The sequence below is a fragment of the Magnolia sinica genome, chromosome 8 (genome assembly GCF_029962835.1).
Source record: "Magnolia sinica isolate HGM2019 chromosome 8, MsV1, whole genome shotgun sequence".
In the NCBI taxonomy this organism is placed as follows: Eukaryota; Viridiplantae; Streptophyta; class Magnoliopsida; order Magnoliales; family Magnoliaceae; genus Magnolia; species Magnolia sinica.
In genome coordinates this window covers 91,791,968-91,812,038 of record NC_080580.1, presented here as the reverse complement: position 1 = coordinate 91,812,038, position 20,071 = coordinate 91,791,968, and the positions used below count along the sequence as shown (strand labels likewise).

General features: G+C 37.1%; 1 protein-coding gene across 7 annotated transcripts; it reads right to left on the bottom strand.

Moving 5' to 3' along the window:
* Positions 1 to 152: 152 nt before the first annotated feature.
* Positions 153 to 18,105, bottom strand: LOC131253718 (pentatricopeptide repeat-containing protein At4g21190). Of its 7 annotated transcripts, none has more exons than XM_058254848.1 (9): positions 17,876 to 18,104; positions 17,644 to 17,665; positions 17,440 to 17,556; positions 15,458 to 15,574; positions 14,360 to 14,530; positions 8,200 to 8,412; positions 6,081 to 6,270; positions 721 to 809; positions 400 to 603 (listed from the first exon to the last, which is right to left on the bottom strand). In XM_058254848.1, the coding sequence occupies exons 1-9, from the start codon at positions 17,935 to 17,937 to the stop codon at positions 586 to 588; spliced, it is 999 nt and encodes a 332-aa protein (XP_058110831.1). In that variant the 5' UTR covers positions 17,938 to 18,104; the 3' UTR covers positions 400 to 585. The 7 variants fall into 7 exon arrangements, with proteins under 7 accessions (XP_058110834.1, XP_058110831.1, XP_058110830.1 ...); XM_058254847.1 differs by having other exon boundaries at positions 6,081 to 6,279; positions 17,876 to 18,101; XM_058254850.1 differs by having other exon boundaries at positions 6,081 to 6,279; positions 14,360 to 14,503; positions 17,876 to 18,099.
* Between the last annotated feature and the right edge of the window lie 1,966 nt (positions 18,106 to 20,071).

Genomic DNA, 20,071 nt, shown 5'->3' with positions numbered 1-20,071 from the left:
GGACTTTGATCAATGGCATTTTCTTCATGTGGCCCATACACAGCAAAACCTACTGGATTAATGGCCTGGATTACCATGTAGTGAGGCGCAAGGGTAAATCAAAGATTGAGCAACAAAAGATGAGCATTATTATGAAATTTCACAAAGCAAAATGAATAAATCTCCTGTTTTGAACATATCAGAACAAAATAATATAATTTCACTGTGCATCAGAGGTTGGAGTTGCAGACACTTAATCCCATCCGTTAATATCAACAACCAATCTGAATCATTAAAAAAAAAAAAAAAAAAAAAAGGCAGACCTTTTCTTGGCGAGAGCTGGTTGCATCGATGTTACAGGGATTCCACTTCAGACAAGTCAGAAAATCAGTAGAATGGTGTCTGGTTGTAAACCAAAAGGATAATAAGGTATCGGAGTCCTTTTCTTCTTAGATCTTTCGGACATAAAAATTGTTGTACAAAACACTAACTAATTCAACTAATTCAGGGGAATAATAACAATTTGTGTAACTTCTGGCATGAACATTGTATGGGTCGTCCGGTCCAACTGCCTGCATTGCCAAATGTAGCTTCATCTTCTTGCCCTTAACAATGCTCTTCACTCTGCCACACAACAGTAAAGGAACTCAACATCTATGCCTAGAATGTGTCAAGGGCATTGAAACTCGAGTAAGAGAATGTGAGAATCGGGTATGATTCTACAAATAAAAATAAACTCACTGTCTCCATGTCGTTTCCACCAATAGCGCTGTCATCTTGCACCAGGCATTTGTCCTGTGAAGTCTGTGGCCTTCCTTGCTTTCTCTTCTCTGGAGAAGAAGATGCCAACACAACCAAGTAAATGAGATAAATAGAAACATGGATAAGTGAAGTGTTGACTCTTACATTCATATAGCCATGGTGTTCGTCCATGCATTTTAGAGTTTAAAAAAATAAAAAACTATTGATTGAAGATCATTTGGATCATTGCACAAGAAATTCTAATTCTAAAATGGGGTCCAAGTGAAGTCAAAAGCCAATGCATGTGTAAAATAAAATTAAAAAAAATCAGTGGCCACCAATGACATTCAGAAATGCATCAACACCAAAATTCAGAAGAAAACTTATGGACCATTGTTTCTTTCTTTTCGTCATTATTTAAATAATGTTTCTATCAGAAAGAGATTAATTTTTCTATTCCGTATACTTGTCTGAACCAGCATCGATAATATCTTCTAACATTATCACATGTACAGATTTTTTTGTGCATCAATTTCGCATGATTACCATGCCAAACATTGTCAGGCATCAATATGCATGCCATTTTTACATCACATAACATTAAGCATGATTCCAAAGAGTGGGTTTTTTTATGCAGATGAAAAATATCAGTTGAATTTCATGATATGACAACTTGCAGCAAGTTCAATTCAAGTTTATTGCAGCAAGCACTATTAACACTTGTTTATTTTGATTACGCAATATATGTTATTGTTATGGATGTTTACATTAAGAGATGGAGAGGGGAGTGAAACTAATAGCTGTTAAAAGACGAGGTAGTGGAACTTAGAAGGAGAGAAAACAGTGCTACTTGGTAAAATTTATGGAAGAAGGAACTAGAATATTGAGGAATAAACAAATAAGTTAATGATGTGTGGAATGAGATGGATGAACGCATAAGGAAAGTCACAACTCTTTTTCTTTTTTTTTTTCTGAGTATCTGGAGGGAAAAGCCACTCATATAAGGAACCTTGGTGGAATGATGAGGTCTAAAAGGATATTAGCGAGAAATGATTATGTTTCAAGGCTGTGCAAGGGACCAAAAAGAAGGAAATTTCAGAAGAACGTAGAAAAATGCCAAAACAAAGATGGAGAAGCTATTTCCAAACTTGTTAACTGATGACCACTAATAGCTTAGGGATAGAAGGAACCATAAATCCAAATGAGGTCGGAGGTCATAGATACGTTCATAGGATTATCTAATGTTTGTAGTATCGATATTATCGGTATCGCACGTCAACGATACGAAACCTGTATGGAGTACAGAAAATCATGTGTATCGCATATTGTATCGCAATGTATTGCTAAGTATCATTATGTATGCCGACATCGCAAAATATCGGCAATTTCTCCTCTCAAAAGTCTTTGGTATCAACAACATCCGTCGATATTGACAGATATTTTCATCGACACCAATTGGAATTCTGCCGTCTCTTGTGAAAAAACTCTCAAAACTTCATGTTTTCATCATTTTCCTTGATTCTTCTCCAATCTAAACACATTGTGGGTGGATTTCGGCCCATCCTTTGCAATCTTTTGGGAGAAAAACAGAGATTTCACATCACAATCAAGATTTGTGGATTTGGGGCCAGTTTTCATTCAGTGAGTGATTTTGCATTTTCATCATTTTTATTTTTATTTTTCATCTAAATCATACAAAATCAATGCTAAAAGGTTAGAAATTTTTTGTTCTTCATGTTTTGCATGGAAAATCAAGGATTTGAACCTTTGATATTGAGATTTATGGGTAGGTAATCCGATTTTTGGGGGAAATTGAGGAAATTTCAAATTTTCCCCAATTTCTTCCAAATTGGTTGTAATATGACACTCCAAATACGAAATCAAGCGTGTATGAGGCTTTATCTATTGATTCATGGAGTTTTTGTGATTTTTCAAAAAAAAAAAAATTTGAATTAATTTTTTATGTTTCTTTTCGAAATTCCACTACTAGCAGTCAGTTGAGTCCAACTTCAGATAAAGTACAAGTTGTTGATGAAATCATCATCACATACTCTAATTTCTCTTTGGGAGAAATTGGGAAAAAATTAAAAATTTCCCAATTTTTTCCAAATTCATTGCAATCTTACACTCCAAATACGAAATCAAACATGTATGGGGCTTGATCTACTGATCCATGAATTTTTTTCTAACTTTTGGAAAGAAAATTTTTTTTTATTAGTTTCTATGTGGGTCTGAGCCACCGCCAGACATTATTCACAGGTATATTTCTAAATTTCTACTTCTTTTGCTTTTGAATGTATTTGTTATGTTTCCATAAATGTTTTCTTATATTTATAAATGTTATGAATTCACTTTGAATATAGTTGCATTAGTTCAGTCAGACAACGCATAGCTTAAGCCCTTATACAAAGGAAACCTATTATGTGCACTTCTTTTTTGTGATGTTATGATTTAAAAGTGAGCATTAATGTCTTTTTTTAACAATCCCTTAAGTCTCATTGAAAAATTCAACTAATTTCCCAATGTTTCCCCATGTTTCCCAAAAAGTGTGATCCATCACCCAATACAAACAATATCCTGTGCAATAACCGATGTGTATCTGTATCCCAAGGGTGTGATACGTAACGCAATACCAATACGGTAAATACCGAGATTATCGTAAGTGAAAGAAGCTTTAAGAAAGATAAAGATAAGAAGGCCTAAACTAGATGGTATAGCAATAGAGGTATGGAAGTGCATGGAAGATGTTAATTTTGGCTGGCAAAGTTGTTCAATAAGATTGGAAGATTGAGGAAAATGCTAGAAAAATGAAGTAAAAGTATCGTGTTACCTACTTATTGGAATAAGGGAGGCAAAAAGGGAAACTATCGTGGGATTAAACTCATACGTTTTAATAAGAAAATTTGAGAGACCGATTAAGCAAAAGATTTAGACATGAGATTAGCGTATCAAAAAATCAAGTTTGGATTTATGCCAAGAAGGTCAACTGTTGAGGCTATTTTCCTTCTTGGACAACTAATGAAAATATGAGGATCTCCATATGGTCATTATTGACTTGGAGAAAGCATATGATAAGGTCCATAGATAGTTAATCTTATGGATGTTGGGAACAAAAAGGAGTCTCGAGAGGATATATTGACATAATTAAGGATCTGCATGAGGGAGCAGTAACAAATACGAGGACCACCAGTGGAGATACAAGTGGGTTTCAAATTATTGTAGGCATACATCAGGGGCCAGCATTAAGCATGTATGCTTTTACATTGTTTATGGATGAGTTAACGAGGCATTTTTGGGAAGAGGTCTTATGGTGCATGCTGTTTGCAGATGAAATAGTTTTGATCAGCGAGACGAGGCAGGGAGTAAATATAAAGCTAGGACCATGTATGGCTGCTTTAAAATCTAAAGGTTTTAAAATTAGTCAGACAAAAACAGATTATATGTAATGTAATTTACGCAACAATGGGAGTGGAAATGGGAAAGAATGCTATTAAAGTACCCCAAAATCACTATTTTCGGTATCTTGGGCTGATAATTCATGAGAATAGAGAGATTGACAAGGATGATGATGCTCATAGAATTAGAGTTGAGTGGATGATGTGGAGATGTGCCTTTCGAATTTTATGTGATTACTGCGTGCCAATAAAATTTATAGGATAGCTATAAACTAGTCATGCTTTACGAGACAAGATGTTGGGCCATTAAGGAACATCATGTTCATAAGATGAGTTAGCTGAAATGAGGATGTTCAAATTGATGAGTGGCAAGACGAGAATTATACAATTAGAAAGGAATGCATTCAAGGGAACTTAGGAGTAGCACCAATAGGCAATAAGACGAGGGAAAGTAGACTTAGATGACTTAGCCATGTACAACAGAGACCACAGACTGCACCAGTGAGGAGGGAGTGAGTTCAAGTTGAAGGCTTCAAAAGGCAAGGGGAGGGGCAAAAAGGACGTGGGTAGATGTAGCAAGAAAAGACTGGATGACTTACGGTTTAACTGAGGATATGGTCCTTGATGGAATGGAATGGAAGATTTAGATTTGTGTAGCCAACCCCACTTAGTTAGGATAAGGCTTAAATGACGATGACATTCAAGAAAATAAAGATTATGCAATAGATGGAAAAATTGGCAACATGATTAGGGATCAAGGTGTTCCGTAACGGTAACGGTGGCCATAACGGCCACCCCCATTACCTTTACGATACGGGGCATAGCGGCTGTTACAGCCTCGTAACGGCCGTTACGGTTTCTCTTTTTTATATTTTTATTTATTGAAAAAACTCCCGAAAAACCTATATTTGCCCCGTGATGTTGATTAAAAAGTATGAAAAACCTGTATATGTCCCGTAATAGACCATTACAGGGCTATTATGACCTTTATAAGGGATGTAACGTGCTGTTAACGGCAATTACAGGTCATTTTTTTCCATAATGGTTGTTATGGCCGTTACGACCCCGTAACATGTAACGGTTGCCACCGTTACCTTTACGTAACAGCCTTTACGGCATACCATGTTAGGGATGGAAGGTAAAATTAAGAAAACTACAATAGAAGATAATCATTGGTGACCTTTGATCAAATAGTCCAGAATGGATAAAAGACGAAAAAATGATACAGCTTAATAGTTAATACAAAGGACATAACTGGTCCTCTATGAGAGATGATTTTTAAGAGGATTGTTGGTGTATATGTGACTATTATACATCATCACGCGATGGTGCATCAGTTAGATGTTTTCTTCTTTGCTTGTGGTCATCAGTTCAAAGTTTATGTGTGATTATTTGTTTGATGGTCTTTGTTACAACAGAGTTTAAAATCAAATTTGTACAAATATTGTTCTTTACTTATTTTAAGTATGGCTTTTGCATGAGAAAATTGCAATCTCATATCAACTATACCAAAGGAAAAGCCATATTCTTATCATCTTCTTCTTCCTCCCAACAACTCGCAGTTGGGCTTTTCAATGGTAGATTGGAAAAGTTACACAATTGGCTGCTCAGCATACATCTACCCTCGTCTTTTACCTGGGCTTACGGAACTGGCCATTGCAGAGGCTCACATTGCCACCACTCACATGCCAGCATGATACCCCCAGTATTCACCCACAGGCCACGGCTTAACTATGACACCAACGCCCCAAAGGACAAGGAAGCAATGTCATCGAAGAGCAATTCCCAGGAAAACTGCTAATCACAAGAGCAATTCTCAAGACTATTTCAATTATGGGGCAAAAACCATAGAAACTTGGAACAGTTTTCACGAATAAAACCCAGAGTCAATGGATTTCAAATGATTGCAAATTTCCAAATTCTGTCTCTAAATGTCTAATTAAATGATGGCAGAGAGGATACCACCTTTCTTTTCAGTTTTTAGCGAAGCCCTTCTAGATTTCTTGGAATTCCCCTGGTCTGATTTGGTAAAAAGATCTTTGTACTTCTCCAAGACCCTCTTTTGCTCTTCCAATAATCCCAGCATTTCGTATGCATCTGCCACCTTCTGAACTATAGATTTATCTGGAGGTTTACGGTCAAATGCTTCAAGGCCCTTGAAAAGCTACAGAAGCATCATCAGCAATGCACAAGATCAGCTGAAACTCCAATCATCCAAACAAAAATTTTATGCAACACTTCTCAAGTAAAGCAACATAAATATGATAAAATCTATCGAGCATGATGCCCCCAAGCAGTCTGTGCAAGATTAGACAAGCTAAGGAGGAATTTTTTCTTTTTTTGTGGGAAGGGAATGCAGAGGGATGTAAGTTTCATCTGGTTAGCTGGGAGGAGGTATGCAAACCAATATTCCAAGGTGGTGCTGGTCTTCAGGTTCTTCACTTTATGAATTTGGATTTATTGTGTAAATGGCTTTGGCGGTTTGGTGTGGAGCAAGATGGTTTTTGGCAAAGAATCATTGCCTCTAAATATGGCATTCAAGAGGGAGGGTGGGAAACTACGATATCTTCGAGGTGTAGAGCTTCCCATGTTTGGAAGGTGGTTTGAATATCAGGGAAGGTTTCTTTCAAGGTATCTCATTGTATTGGGAAATGGGTCTAGAATCAAGTTTTGGGAAGATGTGTGCTGCGGGGAGACTCCTCTTCATCGGGATTTCCCGAATTTAGTGCGGGTAGCTTTGGGGGTGAGTATTTGTGTGGTGGATTGCTACTCCTAGGTGGGCTCCCAGGTTTGTTGGACCCCAAGATGTAGAAGGAATTTGTCAGATGCTGAGATGGATGAGCTTATTGGCCTTTTCAGTAGGTTGCGGTCAGTTCGCCCATCCTTTGAGGATGATTCTTTGGTTTGGAAGGTGCATTCTTTGGGCAAATTCTTGGTTAGATCTTTCTATGGGTTCCTTTGTCCCTCTCAAGATCCTCCATCTATGGGTGGCTATGTTTATAACTTTTCGCATTATGGAGTGCCATCGAAAGTCGTTGCCTTTACATGGTTGGTGGGAAGGAAAAAGGTGTTAACGATAGACAATCTCAAGAGGAGAGCCATGGTTATTTCGAATATGTGTTGCTTGTGTTGTGGAGATGAGGAAACAATCGACCATCTCTTCATTTTTTGCCATTTTGCCCGTAGGGTGTGGGATCATGTGCTATCCGATTTGAAGGTGCAATGGGTGATGTCGGGCTCGGTTCGAGACCTCCTTTGGGTGTGGCATGGAGGTTATAGCAGAAAGTATGAGAGGGATAGATGGTAAATGGTCGTGCCAGTTGTGTGGTGGGCCTTATGGAGTGAAAGGAACAAGAGGCTTCTCTGGAACTCTTCAAGGTCTCTTGAGGCGGTTGTTGACCAGGTTTTCTTGTTTATTTTGGAATGGTCTACTTTTTGCCTCAACCGTTGATGGTTGGGCTCGTGGGACTTTTCTTTTTCTTTTTTCTTGTTGTATTTTTTTCTTGTGGTGCTTTTGGCCCATAGGCCTTTAATAAAAATTCCCATTAATCTTCCAAAAAAAATAAATAAATAAATTTGTTCGGCTTCAAAATGTGCACATATTGAAACGGTAGGCTGCAGCCCAACAATGAGGTTGCAAGCATCAAAATAATCCAAGCGATGTACCAAGGACACAAAACTTGTAGGTCTTTTAACCGTGTCAATATGCATTCATAGAGAATTTACAAGCATCATTTGGATTCAGCTGCAAGAAGAATCCAATCAAGTTGCATACCCGTCTTGTTGTCAAATTCTTGAAACATACTTAAAAACCATGCAACATAGCTATGGTGAACTATAAGGTTGCATTCTGTTTGTTTGATAAATGGGTTATAAGACAATTTGCATTATGTTTGTTTGATAAATGGGTTACAAGACAATTTGCAATATGTTTGTTTGATAGATGGGTTCTAAGGCACAATGCCAATAGCCACATGAATGAAATTCGATATGCAACCATGAAACACTAAAAAGCGCACTAATAATTCAATACCAAACATAAAAACTGTATCACTGATTGTAAGGTCAGTAAAGGAAATTGTACCTTTACAAGCCTCTCTGGCATGTTATTTCGATAATAAATAGATATCATAAGGTGGCACAACTGCCAGGGCACTGAGTGAAGATCATGACTGATTTTCTTTACCCAAAGATTATGTGCTTCCTCTGCCCGACGGTCCTTATCTAAAGCACGTATTAACTGCCCATATGTCCCCCTTGTAGTGCCTTGTCCCTTGCTTAACATCCATTTTAATACCTGAAAAGTAATAGTATCAAAGATAACTTTAAGAAAAACGATGTGATCAGACAGTTTGTGCTTGCCGTCCCCGAGAAATGAAACCATGAAGAAATCAAGAACATCAGATCTAGATAGTCAATCTTTTAACTTAGTCGGTGTATCTCTATAATTACTTCCTATAAAAAAGGATAATAGAATAATTCATTTTTATTAAAAATAAGTACAAAGCAGAATGTCCTGATCAAGGGATATGTCCCCATATAGATATTTTCTGATTAAAAAAGACTCCCTATTTGAGCAGGCAACATTGATAATTGTAATAAAAAGATAAAGGGAAAGAATTCCTGATGTAAAAGGAGGGGCGGGCAGTGCCGTCAACCGCTAGAGACTGAGCACAGACACTGATTCGTCCTTCCTCAACAGAACCCAAAAATGAATAAGGAGTTTGCATTTCAATGATAACTGGGGCAGCCAGGCCTGCAACCATGAGACACAGGGTTTCATGCAGCACAGTGGCCTTAGCTTGAGACGGAAGACATGAAGAGGGTTGGGCCTAAAAGGGAGAAGAGGACTTGATCAATGGAGTCCCTCATGATCCCCCCCATATATCGGCAGGCAAATGCAGCCCAAAAGATACCACACGCATGTTTAGCTTCCACGAGCCCATGGGTTGGGAGGTGCAGCTACTACCATTGATTCCCAGTCATCCCAAATTTCCGCTGAACTCAGATCCTTGAAGAGTTTAGAAGTTAGAACCAACAGCCTACTCTATTCAAGCTGGACAAAAGAAATGGAGATGCGCCTTTGGAGTTTTATGTGATCATTGTTTACCACTCAAACTGAAAGAGAAATTTCATAGAGTAGCTATAAGACCAGCCGTGCTTTATGGGCCAATGTTGGGCAGTTAAGGAACATGTTGAGTATAGCTGAAATGAGGATGTTGAGATGGATGAGTGACAAGACAAGGATAGATTTAGAATTGAATGCATTCGAGGGAATTTAAGAGTAGCACCAACAGCAATAGGTAATAAGATGAGGGAAAGTAGTGTTAAATGGTTTGTTCATGTGCAATGGAGACCAAGAACCGCGCAGGTTAGGAATGGATTGGTACAAGTTTAAGGCTCTAAAAGGACAAGGAGAAGGCCCAAAAGGACATGGATGGAGGTAGTAAGAAAGGATTTGATGGCCTATGGTCCAATTGAAGGTCTGGCCCTTGATAGAGTGGAATGGCCGGCGGAACAGGATTCATGTGGCCAAACCCAATTAATTACAATAAGGCTTAGAAGATGATGGCGACGGTGAGCCTACTCTCATATAAAGCCTCTGACTTTGTTGACAAGATGATTGACACCCCCATATCCTTGAAAATGTGGCTTGTTCCTCTCTTTCCATATCTCCCAACAAACGGCAAATGGAGGTATGTTCCCCCAATTCAAGAACCTCTTTAATCAGCACTTGCATATTTTCATAACAATGAAAGAACTTGAGCCTCAGTGAGGGGCCAAGTTCAAGGTGATGGAATCATGTGAAACTCAGGTACTTGATTGGGTTTTTCAAGTTCAAAAGCCTTGTGAATTATGGTATCTTTCTTTTTCCATGATTTTGAATATTGAATCAATATATTTAGTATACTGAGATTTCCAAGTATTGCATTGATCTTTTTCTGGATATTATTAAAGACTTGTTAATGGTCCATCAGTCGAGGCTTTCTTCAATATATTTGAAAAGACAATGAATAAGAAAGAGAATACAAGATACCATGCCTTCATTCTCTTGTGCTGTCATGTTGTCTCTTTAGTGCAACTTAACCTAAATCATCAACCATTCACTAATTTTTTGTTTTAGCTTCATCCAGTCAGGGATGGTAGTCAGTCTTAGACACTGTTCGCTGTGCCCTACACCGAAAGTATGATAAGTCTGAAATCAGATTCTTTTGTGATTTCAAGATGAAAGGGGCTTTTCCATGGTTCTGAACATTAGTATCGGCGGACATATCAGCCCAGCTAAAAACTGATATGATACAATGTTGCGTATCGGTATCAGCCCCGTGTCAAACAGAATTTCTTTGACAAAAAATGAAAAAATATATTAGAAAAAAAAAAAAAAAAGATATCCAAGAATCTATCTTCTTCTTCTTCTTCTTCTTCTTCTTCTTCTTTTTCCTTTTGTGTGTGTGTGTGTGTGTTTTGAACATGTATTCAATGGTGTATCAGACCATCCTTTGGTAAGAATGCTGTTTGTCGGGTAAAAAACAATAAAATAGATACAATGATAACATCCAACTATAGGATGGGAAAGAACTTAGATCTATGAACATGTTCAAAGAAATTTAAAACTATGAACAATAAAATTAAATTACAGCATATAAAATGTAATCCTATATCCAAAGACATTAGATCTATGTTTAAACAACATAAATCTACCACTCCCCCAAAGAAATTTTGAAAAAAGAAAAAATTGAAAATTGCCTAAAAATGGCCCGAATATGCAAAAATAACTAAAATTCAGCAGCAAATGGCCGATCTAAGTTAAATAAAAATATAGATTTACCTAGATCTATCATTCGATTTATTTTCGAAAAATCATTTTGGAAAAAATAAAAAATTTCAGAAATGAACAAAAACTTGCCCAAAAATGCAAAAAAATAAATAAATAAATAAATTATTTGATCAATGCATGTGTAAAAATATGTGAATCTATGGTATTAACATTGTCTTCATGCATCATTACAACAATTAGTTGAAATAAGTTAAAAAAAGAAATATATATATATATATATATATAAGAGCCAAAATCCCCAAATCGAACAAAAATCAAGCATGATTTGATCGATTTGTGGTTATCATTCTAATTCAAACATGATTACAAGAAAATTAAACCAAAAAAATGTTTTTACTATTTGTTTTTATTTTCCCCAAATTGGGCACCCAACATTCGATCCTTCAATTTGAGCCTAAAATAGTTGTTTTGATCTTCGAAACAGGTATAAATCTGATTGGAAGTAGGCATAGAACAATCTCTGAGCAAAAGAAAATTGAAAGGAAAAGAGGGGGAAAAAAGAAATTTTCTGAAAACTTCAAAAAATACCAATGGAAAAAAAACAAAAACAAAAATTCCCAATCGAACACAAATCAAGCATGCTTTGACCAATTTGGGGTTATCAAGCTGATTCGAAATCATTACAAATTTACAATAAGATTAGACAAAAAAAAAAAAAAGGATTCTTTACCTTTGTTTATTTTCCCAAAATCAGGCACCCAGCATTCGATCCTTCAATTCAACCCCAAAAAAGTTGTTTTGATCTGTAAAACAGGTATAGATATGGTCGGAATTGGGTATAGAACAATCCCTGAGCCCACAAGAGAGAGAGAGAGAGAGAGAGAGAGAGAGAGAGAGAGAGAGGGTGGAAAGGTGAAAAATCATAGCTGGTTGTGTTTTTAACTTTTTATGCCCATATCAGTCTAACCAATAACTGTACGATGTATCGGTGCTGATGGCCGTATTGGCCGGTAAGGAGTAGTTTTTCTAACACGGGCCGATATGGATTTGTATCACGTATCGTATCGTGTCGTTACAAACACGATACGGCCGATACGATATCAATATTCGTATCCATGCTTAAGATACTCAGATTGGATATTATCATGCTCCAAATCAACCTTACCCTCACCCGGATCTTGTGCAACATTAGAACCACTATCCTCCTCGTTGTAGAGAGTCATAAATGAGAGGAAAGCGTCATTGAGTTTTTGTAGAGATGTCATGGACCATGCTCCTCACCACAATTATAACAAAGACCATCCATTGTTCCTTCATCTCAAATGGTAGCAACCTTTTGACATGCAATGTGCGTTCAACGCTGTAATGCTGTTCATGGGGTTTGTTCTAGATTGTACTTCCATCCATAGAATTTTATTTGATAGCAAATTATTGCAAGTTTTGACATTGAGCCAATAGCTTTTCTACCTCTAATCGCATAAGACCAACTAAATTCATCAAGATTTTCAGCTTAAACATGCGAACCCCACGAGAATTTCCTATCTTATATCAATAAGAAGGAAGCTGATGGAAAAAGGATTCAACAACACAGTTGTTGGATTTGATAGTTTCTCAAATTGAATTGATCTTCACATACCGATGCAGTTTGCTTGAGCCTAGTCAAGGCTCCTCCGAAATCTTCAAAAACCACAGAGCCAAACCTGATGCACATCACTTGGGTGAATTCATTTCACAGAAATACCCATATCTTCACCATCTATTGATACCATTGAAAATCGCTTCTTTTTCCATAATGAAGCAATGCCAAGGTAACACACCAACCCTTTAATATTTATTGTAGTTGAAAAACTGCTCTCCATGGTAAATCCAACCATGAGGATCCTCTAGACACTGGATGCTCCAATCGCGTAGTTCAGGTTTGCAACTGTCCACTTGTATTGATGTTCGTTCAATCTCTTCAAACAAATGATTCCATTTTTCTTTTTCTTTTTTCTATGGATGCTAAAAGTTGTTCATATTGTATGGCTAGGGCTAAGATCATTGAAAGCTCATCACCCATAAATTGCACCAGTTTCTTGGACATGCTCGAAGAAATTTAGATCTATGGACAATAAGATAAAATTATAAAATGTAGATGTATGCTTAAACAACATAAATCTACCAATCCCCCCAATGAATTTTTTTTTTATTTATTTATTTTGTTGGGGGGGGGGGGGGGGGGGGGGAATTTTTATTTTTATTTTTTAAAGCCCAAAATTGCTAAAATGGCCCAAAAACACAAAAATAATTAAAATTCAGCAGCAAATGGTATCTATGTTTAAAAAATATATATAGATTTACCTAGATCTATCGTTCAATTAATTTCCCTAAACTTATTTTGGAAAAAAAAGATTAAAATTTTCAGAAAAGTGCGCAAAAATACAAAAGGAAAAAAAAAGTTGTAAAAATATATATATATATATATTTAAGCAGTGCATGTGTAAAATCCGCAGATCTATAGTATTAACATTGTCTTCATGCATCGTCCATAGCCTGCACCAGTTTTCTGGACATCTCTTGATCTTCTTCATCTTGCCTTCCAACCTTTGATAATGCGTATCCTCCATGGCTCTAAAACCAAATGATAAGTAAAACCAAACAGTTCTTATGTGATGGACCTAGATTATCTAACACAAACAGGTCCTCTTTGCCTCCTCTTTTCTGGACATCTCTTGATCTTCTTCATCTTGCCTTCCAACCTTTGATAATGCGTATCCTCCATGGCTCTAAAACCAAATGATAAGTAAAACCAAACAGTTCTTATGTGATGGACCTAGATTATCTAACACAAACAGGTCCTCTTTGCCTCCTAAAATCCTCCAAAGGAGTTAAATTCATAAGCCACTAGAAGATTTCTTACAAGATTGTTGTGAACCATCTTTATACAGCTAAACAAAACCAATTTATAAGCTCGATCTCAGAATTGAAGATGCGTTTAAAGAAACCCATTTCTAAGCTCCATCATAGAATTGAAAATGCCAAAAAAAATCCATAGTATGTATGCGACTCAATTTTATGTTCCACAGTCATCTTTTGATCTAATGTATTTACAAGCTAAACAACTATCAAAACTTTTCTTGTTCAGCCATGTATTTCAGCAAATACATTTTGCTTGTATGAACAGGAATGAAGCCCAAATATGATGAAAGCTCACTAAGTGTGCAATACTGGAATAAATGGAAAATTGGAAGATTCTAATTGTCTGATAAAAGGATTACAAAAAATCATACTCATCTAAAAGTTGCTTAAGTGATCAAGCTTGCACAAAAGAGTCCCAACTGCTTTTAGTTTCAGAGGTTCCTCTTTTCAGTGTGTTGAAAATAACAAGAATAAACTGCTCACTGGAATTAGGAGTATATACATTCAGAATAGCTACTTAAAAAAATATATAAATAAATAAAATCAGGATTGAGAAATAAGTTCATACCTGAATGATTCTATGCCACTGTTCCTCCTTTTCAAGAGTAATCAATGCCCTCTTCAATGAAACTATGGGGAAGTTCTGCTCCCACGCAACCCACGCATCAAGAGCACTATAAACGGCCTCTTTGGAATCCTTAAGATCAAAGAGCTGCCAGATTACAAGTTCTTTAGCTTCCTATCTTAATGCAAACCAACATAAACTGAAGTGAAGGTGCATCGCATTGGCAGATAGAATAATGTATTGAGGCAATAGTGAGGAAGTTCATACAAAATCAATAGAACTCTTAAGCACATTTTATAATACTGTATTGTACCATCTTGTAATTATGGGCTCAAATGATGCATAAATGGAAACAAAGAAACAAGAGAATGAAAGAAAAAGATTGAAACATAAAAAAAGGTCTCCTAAAAGATTCTCCTCTTTCATTCAAGGAATTGATTGCATTATAATTCAAAAAATAAGAATCACATAAGAACCTCAGCATAATAACTCAAAAAATAAGAATCACATACAAATCCTCTCAAGTGGTTTAAATAGGAAAATGGAAAACCCTAGCCAAACTCTGCAACAACATAATCTGATCTCAAAAGTAGTTAAATCCTAAATCTAACAATATTAAGACATTCTAGAAGACTTGTTTTCCTGATCCACAACTGCCTCAACGCCATCTTCTCACCAGGAAATATTCCTAATAAGTCAAGTGAATAATTTTTTTTACCTAGTAAATGGTGAAAGATGGAGGAACACAAACTAAGACATAACCAGAGCCTTCTAAATGTTTACCCAAGGTTTCTACTATTTTCTATTTATAATTTTGTCAAAAGTTTCCGTATGAAAGAAATACATGACTCTTGGTTAATTGGGTTTGGCTCTGCCTTCCCATGTCTAATGCTGACGTCTGCATCTGACACCAACTCATGTGCCCATGTCTAACTTAAAAAGGTTCAATTCTACTCCTAGTAGAAAGCATGAGAACTTGTCAAAGGAGACTTCATCTAATCTTTTTTTATCCTTTCAATATATTCTTCTCAACATTTGACCAAAAAAGGGGGAAAAAAAAAAAGAAGAAGAAGAAAAGTGTGGAATTCGCCTATTACTTACTGTCTTGACAAGAAAATTCATCTTGTCCTTCCTCGAAACATTTTCCCCAATTTGGAAATTGCGCAAGTCTCGTGCATTCTTTGAATACTGATCCTTAGCTTGATTACCATGTCGAACCTGGCAACAGACTTGCTTGGTTACCATCAAGAACAAAGAAGAAGAAGAAGAAGAAGACTGGCTTAGTTCTACTACTTGACAAGCAAGAAATATTCATCAGAATACTTCTACATGATAACATTTTATTCCAAGCCTGACTGAAGTAAGTCCTGTATCGCACTCACATATGAACAGGAAATAAGCATATACTCCTTGACATACAAGAATGCTTTTCTTTTTTTATCGGCTACATGCAAGAATGCTACAAGATGAATAAAACAGGTAAATTGGTGAAGAAACATCTTAACATAACAAAGATATGACCTGGATTTGGTGAAGAAACATCTAAACATAACAAAGATATGACCTGGATTTGGTAAAGAAACATCTAAACATAACAAACATATGACCTGGATTTGGTGAAGAAACATCTAAACATAACAAAGATATAACTCAGCTTCTGTCAGAAAAGAAAAGGAAGCTACATTACTACAGACCATGCATATTCCTTGTTATCAATAATATCCTTCATAAATCATACTGTATGATTCTTTTTTTTTTTTTTTTAAATAGAAGATATTGAATGTATTGTATAACCTGAAATGCTTCAATAAGATTGAACTGATCCCCATTTAACCAGCAACAACGCCAATTACAGTTTGGTTCTTAAATATCATCTTCCATTTGTCTACAAGGTTCAAATGGTAGGCAAAATAATATAGTCCACAGCATTTCCTCAGGTATAGTTCCAACATCTACTCTACCGCAGTGTGCATTTGAAGCTCAAATGTCGAACCCGTTCTTTTTTATGTTTTTTCCCCTCTTCGACGTATTTTTGCATCGGGGTTGATGGACGCAATTTGGCTAGTGAGGCGTGGCTAACGGTTGGAGTTCTATGGGGCCGATAATCTTGTATGTGTTTTATCCACGCCGTCCATCCATTTTTTCATATCATTTTAGGGCTTGATCACAAAAATGAGGCAGATCTAAATCTCAGGTGGACCACACCAGGGGAAAATAGTAGTGACTGAAAGTCCACCATTAAAAACCTCTTATGGCCCATTGTAACCTCCTAGGGCCCACTGTAATGTTTGTTTGAAATCCAACCTATTGATTAGGTCATAAAGACCTGGATGAAGGGAAAAACAAATATCAGTTTGATCCAAAACATTGGTAGCCCACAAGAAGTTTTTAATGATGGGTGTTCAATCAACACTGTGGTGTGGTCCACTTGAGATTTGGATCTACCTCATTTTTGGGCTCATGCCTTAAAATGATATGGAATAATGATGGACGTAATGGATGAAACCATACATCATGGTGGGGCCCACATACTTTATTTAAGTTTTTTTTTTTCCACATTATAAACATTTAGAATATGTGGGCACACTTTTATGGCCCACTTGATGATTAGTTTAGCTTAAGAATCGGCCCAATTATTATCTAGATGGGCTTAATAAAATGGCATATTTTTATCGAAGCTTTCTTATGTGTTAATTTGATTTTTAAACGATTCTCTTATCCAAACTCTAGTTGGTATGAATAAACATCTTATTACCTGTAACCAATTTATAGGTCATCCAGACACAGAAACGAAGTTACTTGTAAGTTACAACTTACAAACAGGATTCCCCATAACTTTCTTTCACCTGTAAGTAACTTACAACTCAAAAGACTTACAAGCATCCAAATGCGGCCTTAGGTATTATAAACTATAGGGGATTCAGAAGCAAGAGTGCAACATGGGTAGAACGTTCCATCATCAGTGACAAAAAGATTAGAGCATCTGTGATTTTTCATTTTGCATTCTAATATTCAAACAAGTAAACTAGTAAGCAGTACTGCAATGTAGAGAAGAAATAAAAAGTTGTAGAGGAAGGACGAACCTCGGATGATGTGAATGCTCGGGAATTGCATTCATCCCCAACAATTTTCTGGGAATCAGAATCCTCATTTTGAAATGGGACTAGTCCAGTAGAGTAACAATAGCAACACCGACTGACCTGCATATGAAGACATTCGACCCATTTCCTTGAGATACTTCTATTCCAAGAATTTATTCATTTTCAAGCACGAATGTAATACAATACCTCTATTCCACACCTCAAATGCCTGCACAAGACACACACGAAAAAATAAAAATAAAATAAAATCAAGAAATAGAGCAGCACATGTCCGAACATGGAAGTTGGGTCCCACGGCGAACATGCCCTGACCCAAAGCTCAAGCTGGTTCTAACCATCGATGTGCCAATCCACCTGATTTTCGAGTTAGGGCATGTTCAGAGCAGAACCCACTTGATGAATGGCCAGGATCTCGCACCTGTCTATATTTATGCGGTGGAGAATGTTCGTAGAGAGCCGAGAAGTTACCGCCCGAAGCATTACCCCCTTCTCTCTCGCTGTATATATTTATATTTATATTTATCTTTACATGTATGTATGCATTACTAGTATAGAAAAAAGAAAAAAGAGAGTCTTTTTAGGGTTTCAGGTTCGGTATTTCGATTTTCAGGGTTCGTCTGCTGACTGTTCGCAGAAGAGAGAAATGAAAACAAGAGGAAGGAAGACGACATAAAAGCGAGCTTTGCTACGTGGGCACGCGTGTGCAATAAAGCTCGTCTGCACGCTCCACATGTGCCACCGTGGCACATGCTATGTGGGATCTAATCCATCTATTCTACATGTTTTCATCCAAAAAAAAAAAAAATCTGGTCCGTTCAGCATATCGATCTCAAAATTGGAAACAGGTGGATGTGTAAGAAAACTTCATCCAAGATTTTCGGAGTCGTAGATTTGTTTTAAATTTTGGGGCCCATCTGACCAGTTGATCAATCTTAATCTTGAGCTAGGGAATCAATATAGCGGTTCTGTTCTGATGGATGGGTTGGATCTTGGACCAATCATGCCATGCTGGGATATGTGTGGCATGTACGTGAGTTATATTGGACACATGTGCGGGCTTAGCAAAGCTCATCATATCCGGCCCTTTCATACTCTGGCATGAATGATACACAGGCCCTTAAATTCATATACTTGTGTATACATTAACTCAAATTAAACGGTCCAAATCAGTTAACCCTTGTAGATAGATTAACAATCTGAAATAATATAATTAATTGGATGAATATGGTGTCCGATTAATGAAAATGTTTCTTTAAACTTGGTTGATTTTTTTCCGTCCATTAGATATCAACTAATGGACAAGATAATGAATCATATCAGTAATACATGCTGTTTTCTGAACAATCTAAAGTGGGGTCCACTGACTGGGCGGTTTAATTCGGGCGCGGCTTTGGTGGAACCCGCTATCCACCGAGATGGGTTGGATCCTTGACTATTGGGCCCACTGTGATACATGTGTCTTATATCCACGCAGTCCATCTATTTTGAAGCCTCCTTTCGGGCTCAATACTAAAAATGAAGTAGATCCAAATCCCAGGTGAACCTAGATACAGAAAAAAGTTGTAATGGGCCATCAAAAACTTCTCATTGGCTATAAAAGTTTTGGATTAAGCTGATATTTGTTTGGTATCTTCATCTAGGTCTTTGTAATCTTATTAACAAGTTGGATGGCAAATAAACATTCCGGTAGCCTCATGAAGTTTTTAACGGTGAGGATTCAATCACTATTGTTTCCTGTGGAATGGTCCACCTAAGATTAGGGGTGTACACCGAGTCGAGCTGGCCTTAGCTCGACTCGGCTCGGCCACTAGCTAACCCCTGCTCGAACTCGGCTAGGCTCGATCCTCGAGCCTAATTGGCTAGCTCGGCTTGGTTCGATCAGCGCCTCGTCCGGTTCGAGCCAAAATCGAGCCTTTGCATCATTTTCACAAATATATGGAGTGCACTTCCAATTTCTCACGGTATGTACTGGTTACAAGTATTTCATCAAACACATTATAGGCAACATCAAAATCAAGGAAAATAGTATTTGTTTCATATACATAACTTCATTGCTACTAGCTAATACTTCGTTGAGTCATTTCATCAAACACTTGGTGAGCAACATCAATATCAAAGTAACTGAGTCACCGAATTAGTTCAATCCGAGTTTGATTCGAGTTGGGGTTCGATCCAAGTTGAGTTGAGCTCGGGCAAGCTTGAATTCAATTCAAAATATTTTCCAGCTAAAAAAATCAGCTCAACTCAGCTCGAACTCAACTTCGAACCGAGCCGAATCGAACATTTTTGAGTCGAGTCGAGCAAGCTAACCGAGCTAACTCGGTTCATGTACACCCCTACCTAAGATTTGAATATGCTTCTGTTATTTTTTCATCATCATTAATCCAATGGCTAGATCATCCGATTAAGTTGATGTCCATAAGGGATTAGGGGAGGTCCATATCATGGCCCTTTTCCAATATAGTCAACATGGGTGGATTGGACCGTTAGTGACAAGTGTGGCCCACATGATGGATGTCGAGATCATTGATTGGAACTTTTCAACACAATCAACTTGAACCGCACCCACTCAAGGAAAATCTTTAGACCGTCCATTCTTTTCAAGCCATTAAAT

Bases quoted from the DNA above. Each gene is read 5' to 3' on its own strand.
- LOC131253718 (XM_058254847.1), bottom strand. From the start codon at position 17,937: ATGCTTCGGGCGGTAACTTCTCGGCTCTCTACGAACATTCTCCACCGC. The intron at 17,666-17,875 runs GTGCGAGATCCT...TGTCTTGTGCAG, and splicing joins CACCGCATAAATATAGACAG to GCATTTGAGGTGTGGAATAG. The intron at 6,280-8,199 runs GTACAATTTCCT...ATGCTTCTGTAG, and splicing joins TGCCAGAGAGGCTTGTAAAG to CTTTTCAAGGGCCTTGAAGC.